We start from the raw sequence: 22,998 nt of genomic DNA on the forward strand, positions 1-22,998 counted from the left end.
ATGATGAGTTTATTATCAGTATATATTTTTCTGTTATGTAAATTGTTGGTTGTTTTTTCGTCGTTTTATTTTCTTGCATTGACCATTATTTTATCTGACTCTCTTCGACAAATTAGATTTAATTTTCTCTTTCGTATTTTACATTTTGCATATTATTTTCTAGTAATGACGTTCGCCTAAACGCATACCACAATACGCGTCATCTGATTTTTCAAAAACCTTTTTATTTATTTTTCTTTGGCTATAAACATTGAACTACAAGACAAGGATCTGCCTTAATCACTTGGTCATAATAATTCTTTGGAGGTATACAATCGATGTCTTTTCGTACACCGTAGCGTTCAACCTTGACCGACTTTGTCTGACCTTTGACATCTATAGGGTCAATTCTAATTGCATTTCGAGATGACATTGCTGGATTTTCATCAAAGTAATTAAATGGTAACAAGAAAAAGCTTTGTTCTGTTCCAGGAGTGTGCGTGTCTGGTAGGTCTTCTTTTGTAGGAATATGGTAAAATCCCATTGTAATCCATGCCACGATGTCCTGTGAAAAGAAGGTTATAGTCATAATTAGAGCACAAACTTATTGTAATCTTCATATCTATCCAAATATCATTGTATGCATGTTGCAAGTATTTGTTAATGAATTAGTTGTAAAAATAAAAGTGCTTACAGTGGTTTTTACGATTTTGCTGTTTCAATCATTTAAAAGAGTAACATTATATTAAACAAACTAAAAAAACGGTGCCTTTTAATAGTACACACGATTTAATTACTTTTATGTTTTTTACCTTATCAACAATGTTGTCATCGTCGTCTATGAAATCCTGAAACCTTACTATAGGTTGGTCTGGATTTTTGTGCTGGTAGATGGAACTGCTTCCCGGTTCGCTTTCTTTTCGTTTGGTAATAGCAAGTTGATAGCGTGACCAACTAATACCTGGTTCGTTTCCCGTTCCTGGTGGTCGAATATTATGCGTCAATCCTGTATTCAATATTCTATAACCGGGTGTATTACCGAATTTATCTTTTATATTATTATTTGATATCACTAGGAGTTTGGGTTGCTGAAAGTTGTGTTTATATGCTGCTTGCTTCTCAGTTACCTTCAATTTTCTGGCAAATCTTATTTGATGTATTTTTGAATTTGGATTTTCGTTACTAGAAACGACATCATTTTCAATATCCAGAGTTTCAAATCGGTTGTTTCTTCCTTTTATATCCATGTCAACTTTAAAGTGATATAAATGTTGATGAATCAGACCCATTAAATTTTCACTTATTTCAAAACTGTACGGATTTTGACGTCCGTGATATGTTGCTATTATAACGCCCGAAGCACTGACCTTCACTTCTATTCCACCAGTTTGGTAAAATATGTAATCTATAATGTAGTCATAATTCCCAGCGGTTATAATAGTTCTGACAATTAATACGACACTAACCATACCCTCGTAAAATCTGTGGGAGGACCTCGAGTATCCATGGTGACGTCTCAAAGGCATTTCAGTGTTAAGTTCAAATACACAAAATGAACGTGCATTATGAATTGGAGTGTCTGAACTTCTGTCTACAAAGTATGAACCGACGTATGTTGCATCAATGGGACAGTCTACGCCAGGTTCTAAATACTTTGATCGCAAGCCTAGCAATAATCTAACATCAAAGAAATTGAAGTAATGTTCCGTTGGTTTATATCCAGAATAAAACGATGTTAATTCTTGTACACTTATTTCATATGCTATACGCTGATTTTTGAATCTTATATCAAAAAGACGTGGTCCAGTAAATATTGACATACTTATATCAAATTTCCAAAACATGTATGTGACTTGTCTCCCTTTGATGTTGTATCGTTTTCCATCTGGAGAAATCTGTGACGGGTTTCGTAATGGTTTAGAGAACGGTGGTTGTCCCCTTCTTTTCATGCTTAAAGAAATATTATCAGATTCTTCGGGGAAACGGATTTTTTTAATTCTTCGTTTATTTCGTATGTAAAAATCTCTCACTTGGTTCCATTTTTCAAATATTCTTCCATTAAACCAAATTTTTAAGACTTTAAAGATTTCAAAATTGATTTCTACATATACTGAAAAATCTACTGGTCTCAAAAGATTGTGTTCAGAGTTTTGATTAAAACTGTACCAGGCAAACCTTTTTTCTTCATTCTTTGATATCGGAACTTCAGCGAAAAGCCCCACATCTAAACATTTGTTCCCACAGTTGATCAGATTACCTCCGTATAATTCATAAAGCGCTCTTCCGAATTCTTTGTCTACATATTCTTTCAGTCTTTGGGAAATGCTGTCAATAGATGTAAGAGGCCTTTGAAAGAATGGAATTGGTTGTGATCGATAAGGAACCAGTCGGTATCCGTTAGGAAATGGAAGTGGTCCAACAACTATTTCAAGAACATTTGGTGTCGGGTCGCCACCTCTGATTAAGACAACATGCGCCTCTCGTGGTGGTTTACTATAACCATTATCTAAATAGTTCAACACTGCTGCTTTAGATGGCATAAACATTTCTGCTAGGAAAAGATAGTTACTCTTTGAAGTTGCGTTTCTAAATTTGGTGAGATTTAGTTCTTTACTTGAATACAAATAGTCAAGTAACCCTTTCATTTCTTTTCTTGTAAGGTCAGTAAATACAGATGGATACTTTGGTTCATTCGTATTAATTCTACCATAAGGGTTCTCACTATTTTTTCCACAGACTCCAATAGATTTATTCTCTGAAAAAAATAGTATTTAAGTAAAAACTCACTGGTGTCACCACTATTTCATGTATTTTGCAAACATTTTTTCATGGCATTTTCAAGGAATGAAATTTAAACAAACTATGTAAACTATATTTAAATGTCAAACAAAATATTTGTAATGTAATAATTTAAAAAACGTGAAAATAACATTTTGCAATAGGAAATGCATAGTTCTTGATTTCAACTTACTTAAGTTATAGATTTTGTTCTGTATTAAAAGAGGTAAACATGTTTAGGGAAAATAAATAAACCTGGTACAAGTTTAAAATTTGAAAGTGAAAACATTGCTTTTGGTGTTTCTTTTTCTAAATGTGACCACCTTCAGTTAATACTTCATCAAGTGTGAGGCAGATAACGATTGTTGGCGTCCGTAAAATTTTCGGAGGCATAATTTCAACTTCACTACTTAAAATCTTGGTTTAAAAGCTAGCAGCAACTGTCTATCACGGAAAGCATGATAGGAAATCCAAGCTCTGGAATATGATATCAACTGGGAGATATATACTCCACATATAGGCACTGCTGGAATATTGCTACATATAAATGGAAAGTTCACAAATGGGAAGCTGAAATCAACTCTTTTGCCATAAAGTTTTGATCTCAAACGACCCTCATTGTCAATTTTGAATGTAAGTCAAGATATGAGGCAGACTCAACTGTATCTGTTATATCCTTTATTTCAAATTCGGTGTGATAAACATTGTCACCAAACTTTGAATTATTAGGGAGAGAAAATCATCAATATAGTGGAACGTGAAGTTAAAGGATAAGATTCTTTTCATTCTTCCTTAGAAGCTCTTGCATGAATTCAGCCTCAGGTGAATAAAAGTAGAGGAGCACAGTTGATTCCCATGGTAATTATTTGTTGAAAACACGTCTTCCAAACGTAACAAATATGTTTTCAATCAAGAAATCAAGCATCTTAATGTCGTAGAGTCAATTTGGACCTTAATAAATATTTTTGTGAAAATTTAGATTTCAGCAAAAATAACAAGATATACTTCAATTCAATTCAATTCTTTATTACTTTAAGCACATTATGCTTATCGGTGCAATAAATACAAATGCATTTTTTATAACACAACATGACATAATACATCAGAGAAGCAAATAAATATCAAGTATTGACAACTAACAGTTCGGTCCTATGATTAAGTGCATTAAACAAGAATTTACACAAATTACGCAAATCTTTGACATTTTCAGTGCTGAGAAGTTGTACTAATTTGATGGACGTCTATAATAATAAGGTTTAATAAACTGTCTCCTTAAGTCTCTATAGCATTTACATTGTAACACAAAATGGAATTCATCCTCAGTGGTATTCAAAGTACAAAGACTACACTTTCTATCTAACCTATTTACTCCATGATAACGGCCTACTTCAACAAACAAATTATGTGAAGACAATCTAAGCCGAGTTAAATACACTCTAAAATTCATATGTTTGGTTAGATAATTCTGTAAACATACATTATTGACAATATATTTATATAAATAACACTTAGATGAAATGTTCATTTGATCATTCAAAGTCTGTTTTGCTTGATCATATATCCTTGTTTTTACAAATAATAATAAATTTGTATCAATAATCAAATTGTCTTCGTTACACCAAATCTCATTTAAACCTAAGTTAAATAATAATTGTTGTAGTTGATAAATCCAACTGCTTCTAATATTCAGAAATTATACAGTTGTTCCCTGTAGCAGTTTTTAAGAATACAGTTGCTTGTTGATAATAATTTTAACCAGTACTTCACTATTTTGTACATTCTAAAATATACCAAAGGATATCTACCCAATTCAAAATAAACCATAACATTTGTTGTACACTGTTTGACACCTAATATATTTTTGCAAAAATCAAGTTGTATTTTTTCAATATTTGGAGCTTTATGGAAGCCCAATATTTCACAACCATAACAAAATACTAATAATGTAAGTATCAAAGAAATTCAAATATGTAAAAACATTCAAATACAATGACGAAACCTTCGACTTTAAACCAAATACAGCTTTTTTACTTTGCTCAGCTAAATGTTTTTGAGCTTTAGCAAATTTACCGTTAAAATTTAACAGTACACCAAGGTAACAAATTTCATCCACTATGTCAATAGCATTGCCATCATAATAAAAAATTTCTTCGTCTTTCAAAAAACCTCCGTTTCTAAATACCATAATTTTTGTTTTGGCAATATTTACAGTCAAACGCCATTTACAAGTATATAATAATAATGTGTCTAACATATCTTGCAAGCCAATAACTGAATCAGAAAATAAAATCATGTCATCAGCGTACATAAGTAAAAATAATGATAAGTCTTGTACTTCATATGGTATATTACTATTACGTTTCAAAGTCATTGACATATAACGAAAAGAGTATAGGAGAAAGAACTTCCCCTTGCATAAGACCAACTGAACTTGTAAACTGCTCAGAATAAAAACCATCAATTTTCACACATACTTTTACTGTAGAATACATTGATTTTAAAACAGACAGCAATTTGCCTGTTATACCAACTCTTGATAGTTTCAACCATAGGTTAAGTCTAGTTACGGAGTCAAATGCCTGTTTGTAGTCAACGAATCAGCAATATAAACGTTTTTTCTTGAAAAGTGCTTTCTGGACGAGTGTCAACACACAATAAATTGCATCAACAGTGCTACTACCAGGGCGAAATCCAAATTGCGCATCTGTAATAATATCATTATTCTCGGACCATTTTATTAGTCTTGAATTTATAATAGATGTAAACAATTTAGCTAAATTACTGACCAAACTGATTCCACGATAGTTCGCTGGATCGGAGGGGTCGCCTTTTTTAAAAACCGGAATTAACACTACGAGTGCCCAAGATTTCAGAAAATGTCCTGATGCTAATATCCTATTGAATATTTCCTCTAGGAACGGTAGCAGAATATCCTTGAATTCAATGAATAACTCGTTAAATGTACCATCAGTACCATGACTTTTACCACGTTTAAGGTTAGAAATACACTTCAGAATTTCATCTTGTGTAATAATTCGATCAAGGTCATCATATGTTGTGTCGGAAACGGTCTCTGGAGTATCGACTGTCACATTAATACCATCATTTGTGACCAAATTTCTAAAATGCTCGAAGAATTCTGAAAGTGACACATCAGAAGTTTTTGGCTCTCTTCTTTTGAAACAGTTTATAATATTTCCTTGGGTCGCTTTTACGCAATGCAGCTATCATATCACCCTCTTGACGCTTATATTTTCGTTTTAGTTCATTTTCTAAAAGCTTGTATCGTCTTTTAGACATAATTAATATTTGATTATTTTCGACATTTTTGTCTCTATTAAATGTATACAAAGAACTTATATAGATAGATCGAAGTCTCTTGCACTCGTAGTTAAACCGTGGTTTGTCATCTTTATGTCGGGTCGTCTTACTACTGGTACGATCACAAGTATTATTTGAATTATGTGAGTTACAAAAGAATGGGGAAATAATGTCCATCAAATTGGAAGTAAAAGATTCAACATAATTGTCAATACCATCTTGGGATTTTTCAATATCAGAAAATACTATCTGGCTAAGTGAACCACTGTTTACAGTTAAAGACTCATAACACTGATCTTTTAGCTCTTCCTTCCATCGGTAACTATTATAGGAGTTGTTTGACATACCACTGTTACGCTCAGGCTCTTGTGAATCGTCCAATATGCATCGCAAGCGAACATGTAAAGGCGCTAGGTCACTAAAAGAAGTGAAGTTACAAACAATAAACTGGTCTATAATGTGTAAAACGTCATATGGAACCAATAAGTAGTCCACAACACTCATTCCCCGGGAACCACAAAATGTGTAGTCATTAGCTAAGCCATCCTTATGCCGACCGTTCAAAATACGTAGACCAGTGCTTCTACACAGATTTAACAGTTTTAACCCGAACTCACTAGTACTTTGATCTGGATTTCTTCTTACTGGTAGATTTGTGTCACTTAGATACCCAAAAATATGGTTGAAACTATTAAAAATGGGGCCACATACATTGTCATTTATTATAAAATCATTAACTATAGCAGTTCTTGCATTCATATCACCTAGTAAAAATACCTTTGAAGTATCTGATGAATATTTTTCAACAGAATTTAACAAATCATAAAATAAATCACAATTATACATTTTGAAATAGTTTGAATAAGCAGGAGGCAAATATACACATCCAATAAAATAATCAAACCCACAAGTTGATATATCCTTTGACACCTTAAGCCATATCATTCACTGTGTCTAAACTACACCGGCAAAAAATGTTTGGACTCGATAGTATCTAATGTCCGGTACGGTGACGGACAATCAACAGACAGAGAAAAGGTAGAATTTCTGTTTATTTATTTGTTTTTTAATGACATTGAAGAATAAACATACACATATAACTATTTTCGATTGTGTGATGTAATATTTTCTACAACCGTTTTAGATTAATGGAGAAATAAGTAAAAAGGCACATGAAAATGGTGAATTGAGTGAACCTTGCTACGAATTGTTTAATTTCTTTTTAAATTGTGCACATTGTACGGAAAGAAAAGTACGGAAAGAAAGATATTAACACAGAGATTGCATGGCTAGTCACTATGAGCACCTCAATATTTGCATTTCTGTGCATGGAACGGAAGAAATGGGTCATGTCAAAATGGAAGGACCCTGTTTCGTCAATGTTGTTTATTACACAAGGACCCTGTTTTGTCTCAGTATAGGACCCGGTTTTGTTTTGTTTTGAAACCACAAATTTATGAAAAGCTACTTCAGCACGGATCTGGACATTGCCCATCGGAAGAAATTAAATGTTTGAGTCAAAAAGATGTTATACAGATGTTATTGCAATACAAACATGTGTTAAAATATATTTCAAACGGGAACTTTTCGAAATAGGGAGTAGACATTTTTGAATGCTATACGTATACCTTATTGATCTTATCTTCGAACTAAGTTTAAATGGAAATAAATACTTTATATCATGTACTTACATTAATTCCTTATGATAGAAAAAAGAAGATGTGGTGTGATTGCCAATGAGACAACTCGTCACAAAAGATCAAATGACACAGAACTTAACAACTGTAGGTCGCCGTACGGCCTTCAACAATGAACAAAGCTCATACAACATAGTCAACTATAAAAGGCCCCGAAATGACAAGTGTAAACAATTCAAACGAGGAAACTAACGGCCTAGTTTTTGTATAAAAACAAAATGAACGAAAAACAAATATGTAACACAGCAACAAAGACAACCACTGAAATACAGGCTCCTGGCTTGGGACAGGTAAATATATACAGAATGTGACGGGGTTAAACATCTTAGCGGGATCCCAACCCTCCCCCTAACCTGGGAAATTAGTGTAACAGTACAACATAAGAACGAACTATGAAAATCAGTTGAAAAAGGCTTAAGTCATCAGATGGATACAAATAGAATTACATCTCAAAAATGTTTGTTTGTTTTCTATACTACTGTAATGATGTAAAAATAAGAAGATGTGGAATGATTGTGTTACCATATCAATTTATCAAAAGAGTAAGGATAGTATGCTTTACTACACTATACGCTATGTTTACAATATATTTACTCATTCATTCAACCATTGACGGACAGTGAGAGAAAAAGCTCCGTTTTGAAGGCCGTACTTTGACCTATAATGTTTACTTTTACAAATTGTGACTTGGATGGAGAGTTGTCTCATTGGCATTCATACCACATCTATTAGAACGTTTTGGATATCTCAAATCAAAATGGTTGCCTTTCGAACGTGTATTTTATGTCCGCTTCGAAATACACAAGTTCTAAACTTCCCCATTAGAAACAAAATAATTCTATCATGCCATGCTCTACGCTCATTTTAACATAGGTAGGCATTATATTTGTCAATATTTTATACCTGGCTAACGCTTGGTTTAAAAATTTTAACAAATATAATGCCTTCCTATGTTAAAATGAGCATTGAGCATGGCATGAAAGAATTATTTCTTTTTATAAATAAAAGTTTGTTTGCAACATTATAACGTCCAATATCTTCGTCTTCGTCTTCGTAGAACAACCTAATTGGCAATTTAGCCCGTGAAAAATGACGATGAGACAGCTTTCCATCAGAGACCAAATGACGTAAAAGTTAACAAATATAGAAGACCGTATGGCATCCAACAATGAGAAACGCCCATACGGCATAAAAAGCTAAAAAAGGCCCCGAAATGAAAACTGTAAAAAAAACTAATGTGAAAACTAACGACCTAGATTTATGTACAAAATAAAAAACGAATAACAAATACTTGTATGATATACAGCAACAAAAGACAACAACCGATTTTCAGGCTCCTAGATTCGGTACTGGCACATACAGAATGACGGGGTTGAACTGTAAGCCCCCCCCCCCCCCACGCTCCCCTCCAAAAAAAAAAAACAAGAAAAAAACTGGTATAACAGCACAACATATGAACAAACTATAAAATTCAGTGAGTTGAAAAAGGCTTAACTCATTTGATTACAGAGCCCCTATAGTAAATATGCGATTGGCGGCTGTCTCTGTTTTTTCGTCTTTTATTAAATTCTATGATGGTATACGATATAGTTACATTATATCAGTGGCGGATCCAGGAGAGTAGAGGGAGAACGCCGACCCCTCCCCCCTTTTGGTGGCTAGAAATAATTATTTTATCATGTTTTTTTACGATTTATATATGATTTTTTATTTAGCATAAAATCGTTAAAAAAAAGTTCCCCTTGCAACGCTCGGCGGTATAAAATCCGTTTATGAATACGCCCCTTTAAAAAAAGTCATGGCCTCGGTCCGCCCTTGCATATTGACAATTTTAAACTTGACCAAATTGGTTAAATTGTAGAACATTTGTCAATGTACGATGATCATTATACAATGAAGAGATAAACCTATATATAATAGTTGTACTATATAGGGCAGTTGTTAACAACTTGATACTAGTGCATTAAAGAATTTGTTAATGTTAAAAAAAAAAAGAAAAAAAAAAGAGAGATAAAACATCGTTTATTTATAAAAATTACTAATCAAATAATCATTATTGCAATTTCCGGATGGCCTAAGACTTTTATACTAATTTATACTTAGTATTATTGTAACAAGGACGGTAAACAGATTTTTAACGCACTATTATTGTGATCCTTTGCGCCGCATGGAAATTCCTTTTCTTGGGCGATTCTGCATGCACATACATTTGTCTTATTCTCTTGCTTTATAATGAACGTTTAGTTTCAGAATATTTATTTTCAAACGATTATACTGTCTTCCCTTTAAGTAGAGCGGACACTAAGATAACCATCTTGTTATCCCAGAAAATCCCATATCAAATGTGCGTCCTTAAATTTTCAAAGCCGTACACTAATTAAGTTTGAACACTTAAATTTGTATAGATGATATAAAAAAAATCTAATTCCGTTTCAAAACCTTCATTTCTTTTTAATTTTTCCTTTTTCTTTTATACAAAACAAAATTGAAATTTGCTTTGTTCTAATATAGCAGGAATTCAAGTGTTTACGGATTCAAAAAGGTTATAAGTTATCCTCTGAAAGAAAATGTTTTTCAACGATCCCTCAAACTGCTGTTGAACGCCATATTTTAATTTTCGTCATGCGATTATGCATTATTTTCTATGACAAAACCGGGTCTGCTTTGTGAAATTTAAGGACAAAACCGGGTCGTACACATTGAAAAAACCGGGTGCTTCAATTTTGACATGACCCACTTCTTTCATTCTATGCACAGACATGCAAAAATTGAGGCGATCATAGTGAAAACTCTTGACATCTCCGTGTTAATATCTTTCTTTCCGTACCTTTCTTTCCATACAATGTGCTCAATTTAAAGAGAAATTAAACAAATTCGAGGCAGGGTTCACTCAATTCACCATTTTGATGTGCCTTTTTACTTATTTCTCCATAAATCTAGAACGGTTGTAGAAAATATTACATCACACTATCGAAAATAGTTATATGTGTATGTATATTCTTCAATATCATTAAAACAACAAATAAATAAACAGAAGTTCTACATTTCTCTGTCTGTTGATTGTCCGTCACCGTACCGGACATTAGATACTATTGAGTCCAAACATTTTTCGCCGGGGTAGTTTAGATACAGTGTCATTGTATCGTTCTGAATATCAACTACTTTAACATACTTTGCAAAACAGTTTTTTATTAACAAATATAGTCCACCGCCTTGTTTATATTTACTTTTTAGTAATGGGACTGGCTTACAAATATAACCATCTACAATATCATCAAATGACTTATCAATCCAACACTCAGACAAAAAAACAATATCATATGTTTTAATGTAAGATAAAAAATTTGGCTCATTAAGTTTATCATGTAAACCACCATTAATGTTACAATACAAAAAGTTAATAAAGGAGATGCTTCTCGATGTGTCCTAACCTGGACATGTGTGCATATCTGCTAACACTTCAAAGCGGGATCCACTAGACGAGCCATCACTCACTGAAGATTTGCTAGGTTTTATACTTGAAATGCTCGGTGTTTTTCGGCCACTGAAAACCCTGGACCCGACGATGCGTCCGACATTCTATCACCTGACTGATCACGACGTGTAATTTTGACTAGTTCGTTTGATTTAACCACAGACTGCTTACCATCAATAAAAAGTTTATCTTTATTAAATGAAACTCTTTTACCTGCCTCTTTTGCTTTTTTATACACAGGAAATAATAGTTTACGTTTTTCATGTATAGCTTTCGGAAAGTGTTCAGAAATTGAAATGGTTGACTCTTTTAATTTTCGAGAGTTTTGACGTACAGTGTCCCTTTGTTGACGTTTTATAAATTTTACAATTATGGGGCGCGACTTACGCATATTCCGACTCAACTTGTTGACGGATTTCTTTCCCATCTTAAAGGCAGATGCTATTTCAATCGAATTTCCAGAGATGAAGCACATATGTTTCTAATGCTATCAATACAGTCTTCGCCCTCCTCCTCCTCGATACCAAAAAAACATCCAATTGTCCCCCAAGTTTTTACATTGTAGTTGTTCAAGCTGATCAGCCATACTCCTGTTAATAACACGCAATGAAGTTATATCATCGGCAATGACAGCCATGTCAGATTTATTTTGTTCGAACCCTGCAGATATAAACTGCTGACTATTTTCAACGACCTCAACTCGTTTCACAAGACCATCAACAATTGATCCCATTTTTGTCAACTTAGAGTCAATGCTTATAACTGATGACTTTATTTCATCAACCGAATTCATTCTCAATGTAAGATTATCAATTTTATTTATCAGGTCGGACATCCATGGGGGTGGACTGCTGAGCGCTGTAGGAGGAGGAGGGTACAAAGTCATTCCGGTCATTCATTTTGGTTGCGGCTTTGTTATCATTCTTTTATGTTCCATTAGGTCTGTTAAATAAGTTTACCATACACTGACCATAATAGACCAACCAACTAACACTGGAAACATCTTAAATAACATTTTTAGAGATGCCAAACATACATGTCCATACAGTCCAGGGGGACATAACTCAACAAGTCTGTTTTTATACTTACATAGTGCTTTCTAAGTTATTTTGTTATTTTCATTTAGTTAAAATTCTTAAAGTTAATTACAAAATGTTCTCTTATAATCTACTTGAGAAAAAAGATTTTAGCAGTTGTTTATTCTGGAATTTGTCACTTCATATTTCTCTTTGTAAATGATATTTTTTATCAAAATATTACATAATTAAATTATATTTTATATACTAAGTGTTGACTGATTTTAACCCCAAGCCAAATTGACACGATAGTACATGTAATTATAATAAAGTCTATTGTACTGTTCAGAAATAGCAAGTTGTTGTGTAGTTAAAGTTTTATAAGTTCTATGCCACATCCCTTTTTACCCAAAATATCAGGGTATCTACTTTACTTTTATTTGAAAACTTGAAGCTATATTACTTATAGGATTTTTGCAAGTTAACAATTTCAGATCAAATTGTTGTTTTTTTCTATCTATAAGTGTAAATAAATGTAAATATGTTTTAGAAAAGAAAGGTTCATTTATTCTTCCCAAAGTTTCTGTACTCAATTATATTATCAAACGCGTAATAGAATTTTGTTTTACGCTCATATGTTGGAAACGGAAATTTTACTTATCGCTTGTTCATACTTTATAAGATTTAAGATCATGCTCGCAAGGGTAAGATTTTAATATTTAAAAAGTTTTTCATGCATAATTTCTACATGTGTAGGTTTTAATAATACGTAATTGTTTATTGTAAACAAGTTTTGTCGTGTAGGAATATGTCACTATAACGAGTCATGAATTTTGGTTAAATAAAGGCAACAGTATTATACCGCTGTTCGAAATTCATAAATCGATTGAGAAAAAAACAAATCCGGGTAACAAACTAAAACAGAGGGAAACACATTAAATATAAAAGGAGAACTACGACACAACAGAAACACAACATTAAAATGTAAGACACACAGAATGGAACTATAATATAACAATGGCCATTTTCCTGACTTGGTACAGGACATTTTAAGAAAAAAATGGTGGGTTGAACCTGGTTTTATGGCTAGCCAAACCTCGCACTTTTATGGCAATGTTAAATATAACACTAAAATGACACTATTACATGACATGAATACAGTACAACATTACGGACAAAGAATTACGCAAATAATCAATACAATATAGTACATTTGGACAACGAAACAACAGAAACACTGAAGTGAACAAACAACAAACGACAATGCAACACACACAGAAACAAACTATACGATAACAATTGCCATTTTCCTGACTTGGTACAGGAAAAAAATGTAAAGTTGAACCTGGTTTTGTGGCTAGCCAAACCTCCCGCTTTTATGGCAATGTTAAATATAACATTAAAATGAAAACATTACATGACAGGACTACCATACAAATAAATGGGAGAACATATAGGACAGAGAAACATACGAATAATAGCTAACAAAAGGTACGAGGTTTAAAATTTAATACGCAAGACGCGCGTTTCGTCCACACAAGACTAACCAGTGACGCTCAGATCAAAAAAGTTCGAAAGCCAAAACAAGTACAAAGTTGAAGAGCATTGAGGACCAAAAGATCCAAAAAGTTGTGCCTAATACGGCTAAGGTTTTCTGTTTGGGATAAGAACATCCTTATTATTTAGAATAGTTCATACTTTTGCAAACAGTAAATTTATAAAAATGACTATATAATAGATATACATGATAACATCGAAGTGGTGACTAACTACAGAATAAAAACGGATACATAAAACAACATAAACCAGCACATAGAAATTCACAGCCGAGTTAGCCAAAGAGATCAACGCACAAAGTGACGTCACATTTGAATTTCTAAACATTAACTTTTTGGTTAAAAGCAAGCATTTATGTTTTAATCTAGTTTCCCTATATTATATGATAAAGTTTTATTTATACCTTTATTTGTCAATTGCCTTTAGTTTTCGTAAATCTAGGTATGTTCCAATCGCAATCATTCATATTTTTAATATACAGAGTAAATTCCCCTTTTCGATATTGTTATAGAAACTATTTTTGTCAACCAATACTTATTTTCTGAATTGATTATTTTGGGTAAAAAAGTTTAAATTAAGTTTTCAAGATTTGCTTACCATTTTAAATTAGCTCTACCATATTTATTAGAAAAAAAGATTAAAGTATTCAATGATTCAGTATGCTGTTTAGCACACGCTTTATGCTCAAGTATGATCAAATATTAGATATTGCATTATGCTCATACGCTAAAGATTTTGTTCGCATCTTGCTAATATATTTGAATTCTATTTTTTATATGATTTATGATAAGCATATATGTTCATTTGTAATATGCATATGCTCATGCAATAAAGTAAAGTTTGTTTAATGCTCAATTAAGTTGTGAAATTATATTAACAACATATTTCTATTATTTGCATTGTTTACTATATTATTGTATTTGATTATAATATTATTGATATGACTTTCATATGCGCTTTTAAAGAAAGAAGACATTAAAACAACTTCAATCTGTTTTCAGGCCCTTGTTCATCCCCCTTTTGACCGCAAGGAGTGATGTAGGTTAAGTCCTAGCATAGCAGTAAAGCTATAACCACAATTACACAGAAAGTCAATTCCGATATTAATAATGTCAGTTTCAGAGAATGTTTCGTTTAAATAAGAGTGATTTTATACTTAGTACGATTTATCCCTCCCTAAGACATTATCATTGTATCTACGTTGGCTATTCTTTTTTATGAAACAAAACAGTGCTTTATCTTTCAATTTGTCTTTTAGTTTTGAATGGGGGAACACTTGTGTAAGGGATAGAGAAGTCAAATGATTTAATACTATTGCAAGAAGAAAGAGACTTTGATTGTATGTACTCTAACAGATCTTTGGATTTTGTTAACATCCACATCTTGGTCACGCCACCCCTAGATCAGGTGGTTTCACAATAACTTTGAAGCCCGGCTTTGATTGCTGATCAAATCAATTGTCTATTCTATAATACGTAAGATATATTCAAGTGTTGCGCATGTTTCCCATGTGTAAAGCATCGACCTTATAACCTTATGAATAACATTTTATAGCCAAACTCGGTAAAAATGATCCGTCTTAGTTCCATCTAATTGATTAAAGTACTATATGTAACGCTTTAAATAATCAAAAATTCTCTTATGATACTGCACAATATATGAAAAGGAACAAAAACATCCATAACTATCCTTTTCAAGAAGGGATATTTCAGTTTTACACAGAAAACTTTATACAAAAATGTACTATAAAAGACACTATGTTTGTTCCTTATTATAAATTACCCTTTTTCAAACTATTTCCAAATGATTTTCACAGTTTTTTCTTATGTTGTGCTGTTACACGACAGTCCAATGTACAAGGGATGTTGAGCGCTCACAAACATGTCAGATTAGTATTCGTTTATGGTATTAACATAAATCACTCAATTGTTCTTCTCGTTTGAATTTTTTCATAACTTGTCATGTCAGGGCCTTTATATTTTTCGTCGTTTTTAGTTTTTAGTTTTTAGTTGTTTTTTTTCATAATTTTATCGGTCTGTTCGACTTAGGAGTCTCGATTCTCCCTGTGACGTATTCCGCCTCTTTTTTATTGCTGACTATGCGGAATTGGTTTTGCTCATTGTTGACGACCGTACATGTACGGTGATCTATAGTTGCTAACATCCACGTCATTTTGGCTTTGTCGTATAGTTGTTTCAATGGCAATCATACAACATCTTCTTATATCTATGAAAAAATGTACGTTATTCATAGGGGAACACACGTGATTATATAAAATTTTCCACAAACACCTTTGAGAGGTTGAATACTTAAGTACAAAGACGGGGTTGTTTTAGTAAGTTTGATAACATACTATTGTATAAACACCACATTTATAAACTCCAAAATATAAAAAACAACGCCCGACCATAAACTTGTTTGTCATAGTTGGTTGAAAAAAAACCTCATGTACACAAGTAGATGACTGGCTAAGACTAGTCTCAAGTTTGACTTCAGAAGTGTTCATAAAGTCTAACTAAGAAATGTTCGTCAAGTCAGCAATATACAGCAGAACATATAAAAACGACAGTGATTCAAAATCGAGATTCCTTAGACTATGCAGAATCAAAAAAAGCTAAGGTAAATTGCATTGTCAGTAAGCTGAACTTACTTTGTTTTTGAAATTATCACTTAGTTTTTGTGTACGATTGTGAACATATTTCTAATATAGCTTAAGATTCACGAACAATGAATTTGATATCTCTAAACTGGGAGGTCATATACCAGAAAGACCACGAGAATCTGTGATTTTGTTGCACACTTAACTTATTACGATGATCTTTAGACCTATGCATGTAATCACTTCCAAACTGAAGGCTTGGCGATAGCTCATATGAAGCCTACATGCCATCTCATATATAAAAAAGAAAAGGGGTAAATAGTATCTCTAAATGAAATCCTGATGATATTGCTCGTAATTACACTGTATTTGCATAATACATATGTATGATGATGTAAGATCGGCTATACTCACTTTTTGAAAACATAGATATAGCTACTTTGTTTATACAATTGCCTCCATGATTCTTCTCAGCCTAGAAGATACATATATGCAATATTATTCATTGATGGTTGATGTATAATCAATCAATGGTATATTATACAGGAAAAAAAAAACACAATACAAGAATTTTCTCAAAACGTTCAAAATTGATTGTTTATAATATGATATGGATAAACAGAGATTTGGATTAAACGTCAATGCGACAGCACTCCAGCAACCCAAAAAAGACATTCTGAGATTAACATTTGATATTGAGCAACAGACAAGTGTCAGTTCCATTGAATAATATTAAAATGTCCAGACTGAGACAATTGAACCAAAACTATCAAGGATCTGACACAAATTTATATGGTGACTTCTAGATATGTTGTGTTATTTATGTGTTTTCGTTAGATGAGTGTCTCGTTAATTTCATTTTTATTCATATGAAAACAACCTTCGCTATATTTCACAAAAAGTAAAATAACAAAAATACCGAACTCCAAGGAAAATTCAAAACGGAAAGTCCCTTAACAAATGACAAAATCAAAAGCTCAAACACATCTGACTTGGTACAGGCATTTCCTTATGTAGAAAATGGTGGATTTAACCTTGTTTTATAGCTAGCCAACCTCTCACTTGTGTTACAGTCGCATAGAATTCCATTATATTGACAACAATGTATGAGCAAAACAAACAGACATAATAGGTAAAAATGTCAAAAATTGAGGTACATCAGTCAACATTGTGTTATAATTTTAATCACAATAAAACAACTTTGTCAACAACATAGAAACAAATGGCATGTAGACACTCTAGACAAAGCACATAAGCAAAAAAAAAAGAAAAGAATACAAAAATGACCATAGCACAATAACACAATCGCGGGATGTATAAATACCGAGCCACGCCAAAAGGATATTACCAAAAATGGAATAAACAGTAAAGGTTCAAAATATACAAAGACAAATAAATAAAAAGAACACTATAACACGTAATTAAGATGATAAACAATGTCAGTACCTAGAATCTATACTTCAAGACCATCATGTGTTATTTGTGAAGTTGGTACGGAATATTTACCAACAAGGTCTTGGTATCTTCCGATGAACATTTTTTGAAAAAGGACGACACGTTCTTTGACATAACCCTGGTTCATCAACTTTCTGCTAAGACACTGGTGACGTTTTATAAAGTCCGAGTAGCAGCTGCAAGCTCTTCTATACCGAATGAGTTAGAAAATGTATATCCCATATGCAGGTAAAGTTGGTATATTGCCACTAAGGCGGGGGGAATTGATGATTTCAAAATTAAAATCGTCTCGTTTGTCATAGATTCTGGTATTGAGATTACCGAAAAAATGAGGCGGAGGAAGCCGTGTCTGTTGTTTCTTTAATTGTCAAGTTATTATCATATCTAATAATCTAATAAGAAATCAGAATAAGTTCAGGGTTGATCAACTAGTCTTAATCATCATGTTTGAAGAGTTTGTTTCTGTTTACTCCTTTTAATTTTAATTGAAAATACTTACGTTGCGTTCCAATGTACGACCGTACACATTTTTTCTTCTTTGTTTAGCCTCAGAATTCTCACTCAGGAAGCAAAACAATATTATAGTTGACCAAACACCAAAACCATTAATTGGCCTGCAATAAACAGTAACATTGACCTTAATAGTTACATGTAGTGTATGACTGTTGTAATTTATATTACTATGTCAGTGTTACTGGCTACTCTCTGAATTCATTACGAGTATTCACAAAAGTAGCAATAAGTAAGATAAAAAGCAACAAAGCGGATGTCCAATAATGATTATTGTTATTAATCAAGGTCATATGGACCTAAAACCGGACAAAACGATTGAATGCAGATCTGTAAGGCAAGATGCGAGATTCATAACTGAAGTTCGAATTTTAAGATTAAAAAAGGAAAATTCCATAGATATGAATTTCAAAATATAAATTTGCCAATCAGAATAAAGACGTTAGTTCTCAAATTGAGGTAGGAGATACCTTTGAAAAAGGTCAAATCCGTAAAAATAAAAAATAAGATGTGGTATGATTGCCAATGATACAACTCTCCACAAGAGACCAAATGACACAGAAATAATCAACTATAAGTTGTACAAATCCGTATAAGTATGACGACAATCATAAAATGAATAAAAAAAGAAATAAGTTAAATTTTAAGGTAAAGGTTTTACTAAAAAAAATAAAATTACTCGTATCGGAAAACAACGAAGATGGACACTTCGTTGTGTTTTTACTCTTCGTTTATGTTAATCTGCAACCTAAAAACTCTATATACGTTTCCTATCTTATGCGATTAAATAATATATCTGCGTCTAAAACTCTAGTTGGAAACAAACCCCTAGAATTGACCGTACTTGCTACCTTCTAAAGAGAACAATGGGTCACCACATTTAGTATTGATAGTGACATAATGTACGGGTAAACGTATTCAATTAACATTACATTAGGATATAGAATTACATATTCAGGAATATAAACCATTCACTTGTCAATACCTAAAAACGAACACGACAATCAATGATCAAGAGATTGTAATTTCGGCAACTAAAGATTTTTACAAAGGATTATACGTTATTAGCGCGATGGATAATGAAAATACAGACAAACAAAAAACACAACATTATACAAATTGGATATCGATAAATCCGATTAAAGCAAGAATTGAGCCTACTTGCTCAGGGAACTCGAAGTTAGCATTTGTTGTTAGGACAAAGGGATCGCAGTATACATTTAACAAATATACCAAATAAGAGTAGAATTATACAATTAGAAGCATAAACATTAAAAAACTATGTATGGCTTTCAAAGTGCACTTGACCGCGAAGCATACCTACGAAATCATGAAATAACGGGTTTCAAACCTCATTTTCGATGAGTTAATAACATCCATGATTTCCGTTGTCCGACTGCAGTTATTATTATCATATATGGGTTTTTCCATTGTCGTCATTTTCGACTTTCTTAAGTAATGCTTTTCATCAAATCTATAACAAATGGATAAATATCGAATCAGAAAACATGCCTGCCTACTTTATCACGGGCATGATAGAACATAAATCAAAAATGAGAATTACGAAAAGCAATGCTTTCCCGTTTTCGGTATCCGTCATATTTTGATAATTGTTACGCACGTTACCGTCATCAGTTTAATACTAGTGATTGTATTTATCGGTATGTTAAATCACAACATATTTTACGTGAATGCTTCTAAAGTATATGCGCAAACGTCATGTACAACGTACAGCATGCTGGGAATAGATTTGATAAGACTTTAAAGAAACCGACAAAGCGGGTGTCCAATAATGAACAATTTAGGTATAGATGGCTGTCACGTGACATCCACCTTTCCATTTCGAAATATGGTCAAACTTTGATCAGTAAAAATAAAACTGTTAAAATGTTAAATAATTTGTGCAACTAAATGCTCATGCAACACCGAGAAATCTGCACTTATCGTGAAATAATGCCAAAAAAAACCCCTTTATTGCAGACTTGTTCCTGTATTGTGAATCACAGTGTTAGACTTTTCACCTATTCATAACCCGCAAAATCAGCAAAAAAAAAACCAAAAAAACACTTCTTGACGTTGAAAAAAAATCTTAAAAAAGGACGGACACACATAGAAATTTTATCTAGTTTTCTAGTTTGAAATAATTTACGACCTTTCTAGGATAAATCTTACCTCATTATGTAATTCCAAAAACCCAATCTGTTGTATGCAATCCTATATATATATATCGTTGTTTTTATTTATAGTAACAAAACATGATAAAAATTAAGATATGATGACTCACAGTTTCCAGGAAAATTGCGCAACAGTTCTTTCTTCGGGATTTTTTTAACAAAACGACCAGAACGATTTAATAATGAATAGCTACAATGTTTTAACATACCACAAAGACAGGATATAATTTATCACGCAGAAATTTTAAATTTTGATAGTGTCATATTATAATTGTAGAATTCTTAAAAGCATTTGCTTCTATTGAATTGGACTTAATATGTGAATCCCTTCACACATTTATGTATAAAAACTGTTTATGCTAAAATAGATTAGATATTAAGCTAGTGTAAGAAATAATGTGTGAACTTCTTGCCCGCTAAATATTTTTTCAAGGAATTCCATGAGAATTTCCGTTAAGTTCCATATTGTTCGTACATGTAGTAGTTGTTGTAGTTTTAGCAGGTAGAATAAAGAAAGAGAATAATATCAAAGAAGTTAGAATTAAATAAACAAAAACAACAAATATTTAAATTATGACAGTAAATGGTTTCTTTGCCATATTTATTTTATTGATATTACTCCATGGCTTTGTTCTTCATTTCACACACCTGTGTGACGTAATCGGCAGTTTGCAAAGAATTCTGATCAAACCGGTGCTAGGGGCCGTCTTAAACTTGTAGTGAGTTGAGAATCTTTGCTCCGTGTTGAAGGCTTCGTTGTGACTTTGAGCAACACAAGCGCTGTTCCTTTGCCTTGTATGTTTATCGGTGTACATGTAATGATTTTGTGTCTTGAATAGATACCTCATATTATTTCTTTTCTATAATAATCTCAAAATTAACCAAGTAGCAGATGATAAAATATTATGTTTCTCTAAAGTCGAAGTTACTCTTTCGCTTGATCATGTTGATATGATGGAAACATTGCCCTATTCAACTAATGTGTATAGTTGTTTTATGTTGTGTTGTTACACCACTGTCCCAGGTTATGTGTAAGGTTGGGCGCAGGCAAACATGTTTATTCCCGCCACATTCTATATAAGACTGTCCCCAGTCATGAACAGGAGCTTGTAACTGAGTTGTTGTTGCTGCTTATTGTGTTCTTTTATTTTTAATTATTTTGTATAGTTTGTTCTGTGTTGGGTTGTTTCCCCACTGTCCAAGGGGAGGGTTGGGCTTCCCCTAAATAAAGGCAACAGTAGTATACTGCTGTTCGAAATTCATAAATCGATTGAGAAAAAACATATCCGGATTACAAACTAAAACTGAGGGAAACACATCAAATATAAGAGGAAAACAAAGACACAACAGAAACACTAAAATGCAACACACACAGAAACGAACTATAAGATAACAATAGCCATTTTCCTGACTTGGTACAGGACATTTTAAGAAGAAATGGTGGGTTGAACCTAGTTATGTTTAACCCTGCCACATTTAGTATGTGCCAGTCCCAATTCAGGTGCCTGTAATTCAGTGGATGTCGTTGTGTTGCTTTTATACGTCTACGACATTTGGTCTCAGGTGGAAAGCTGTTTCATTGACAATCATGCCACATCTTTGTAATTTTATACAGAATATCTGAAACTCTCTAATTCCCTTCATCAAACCAGTAATGACAAAATTAAGCAGAAAATATAAAAAAACATGCTGTTAACAGGAAATTGTTTTTGACACAACCATTTCCTGTTTAATCTCGAGCAAAAAAATGACAACATGTACATGAAATAACTTAACTCGTTGATTTTGTCATTTTTAAAAATTCAATGAATCATAATCCATATTAGGCCGCGATCAACATTAACTTTAAATTATTCCTTAAAAGTAAGGTTCGCTCACATAAATTCGGCCATTTATTTTGTTTTTCTAGTTTAAAATAATTTAAAAACGTTTTGATATAAATCTTACCTCATAATGTAATAAAACTCAAGTTGTAAACAATCTTATGAATATATATCGTTGTTTAATTTGATAGAAACAAAATGATAAATGATTATGATGAAGATGGATGGCTGTTTAACGTCCATCTGTGAATTAAATACATATTCAGGACGAGAACATGTTAATGTACTATGAATACTAACTTTGCTCGTACTGCACTGATACGCTGAGCCTAATTTTTAAACGTGCTTGTTCACAAGAAAAACAGTCCACAGGAAGACATGTCACCCTACGCGGACACTTTATTCTGAATCTGAGCAAACCAGTCTTTGCTTTTACTCCTTAATGTCGCGTGCGTAGCGAAGAAGCAGCAAATACCAGATTTAAATCTTTGGTTGGTCGGGGTTCGAACCCACGACTTCCTACACTCGATGACAACACGCTACCACGAGACCAACGAGGCGGTAAAATAATAAAGGAGGTGTATGTATGGCAAGCCGTTTTACTATTTATTCGA

General features: G+C 32.7%; 1 protein-coding gene across 2 annotated transcripts; it reads right to left on the reverse strand.

The window, feature by feature from the left end:
* Positions 1–204: 204 nt before the first annotated feature.
* Positions 205–22,537, reverse strand: LOC127710530 (putative amine oxidase [copper-containing]). 2 transcript variants are annotated; one of them, XM_052216460.1, is made up of 5 exons: positions 22,509–22,537; positions 18,377–18,491; positions 16,837–16,897; positions 792–2,734; positions 205–544 (listed from the first exon to the last, which is right to left on the reverse strand). In XM_052216460.1, exons 1-5 carry the CDS (start codon positions 22,511–22,513, stop codon positions 242–244), a joined length of 2,427 nt encoding a protein of 808 aa, XP_052072420.1. In that variant the 5' UTR covers positions 22,514–22,537; the 3' UTR covers positions 205–241. The 2 variants fall into 2 exon arrangements, with proteins under 2 accessions (XP_052072420.1, XP_052072422.1); XM_052216462.1 differs by lacking the exon at positions 22,509–22,537 and adding an exon at positions 20,560–20,579.
* Between the last annotated feature and the right edge of the window lie 461 nt (positions 22,538–22,998).

This window comes from Mytilus californianus, unplaced genomic scaffold, assembly GCF_021869535.1.
Source record: "Mytilus californianus isolate M0D057914Y unplaced genomic scaffold, xbMytCali1.0.p SCAF_8, whole genome shotgun sequence".
Taxonomy (NCBI): domain Eukaryota; kingdom Metazoa; phylum Mollusca; class Bivalvia; order Mytilida; family Mytilidae; genus Mytilus; species Mytilus californianus.

Excerpts from the sequence above, each read along its gene's own strand:
- LOC127710530 (XM_052216460.1), bottom strand. Across the intron at positions 16,898-18,376 it reads GTCGTACATTGGAACGCAAC|GCTGAGAAGAATCATGGAGG; the intron begins GTAAGTATTTTC and ends TGTATCTTCTAG. Across the intron at positions 545-791 it reads ATGACAACATTGTTGATAAG|GACATCGTGGCATGGATTAC; the intron begins GTAAAAAACATA and ends TTCTTTTCACAG.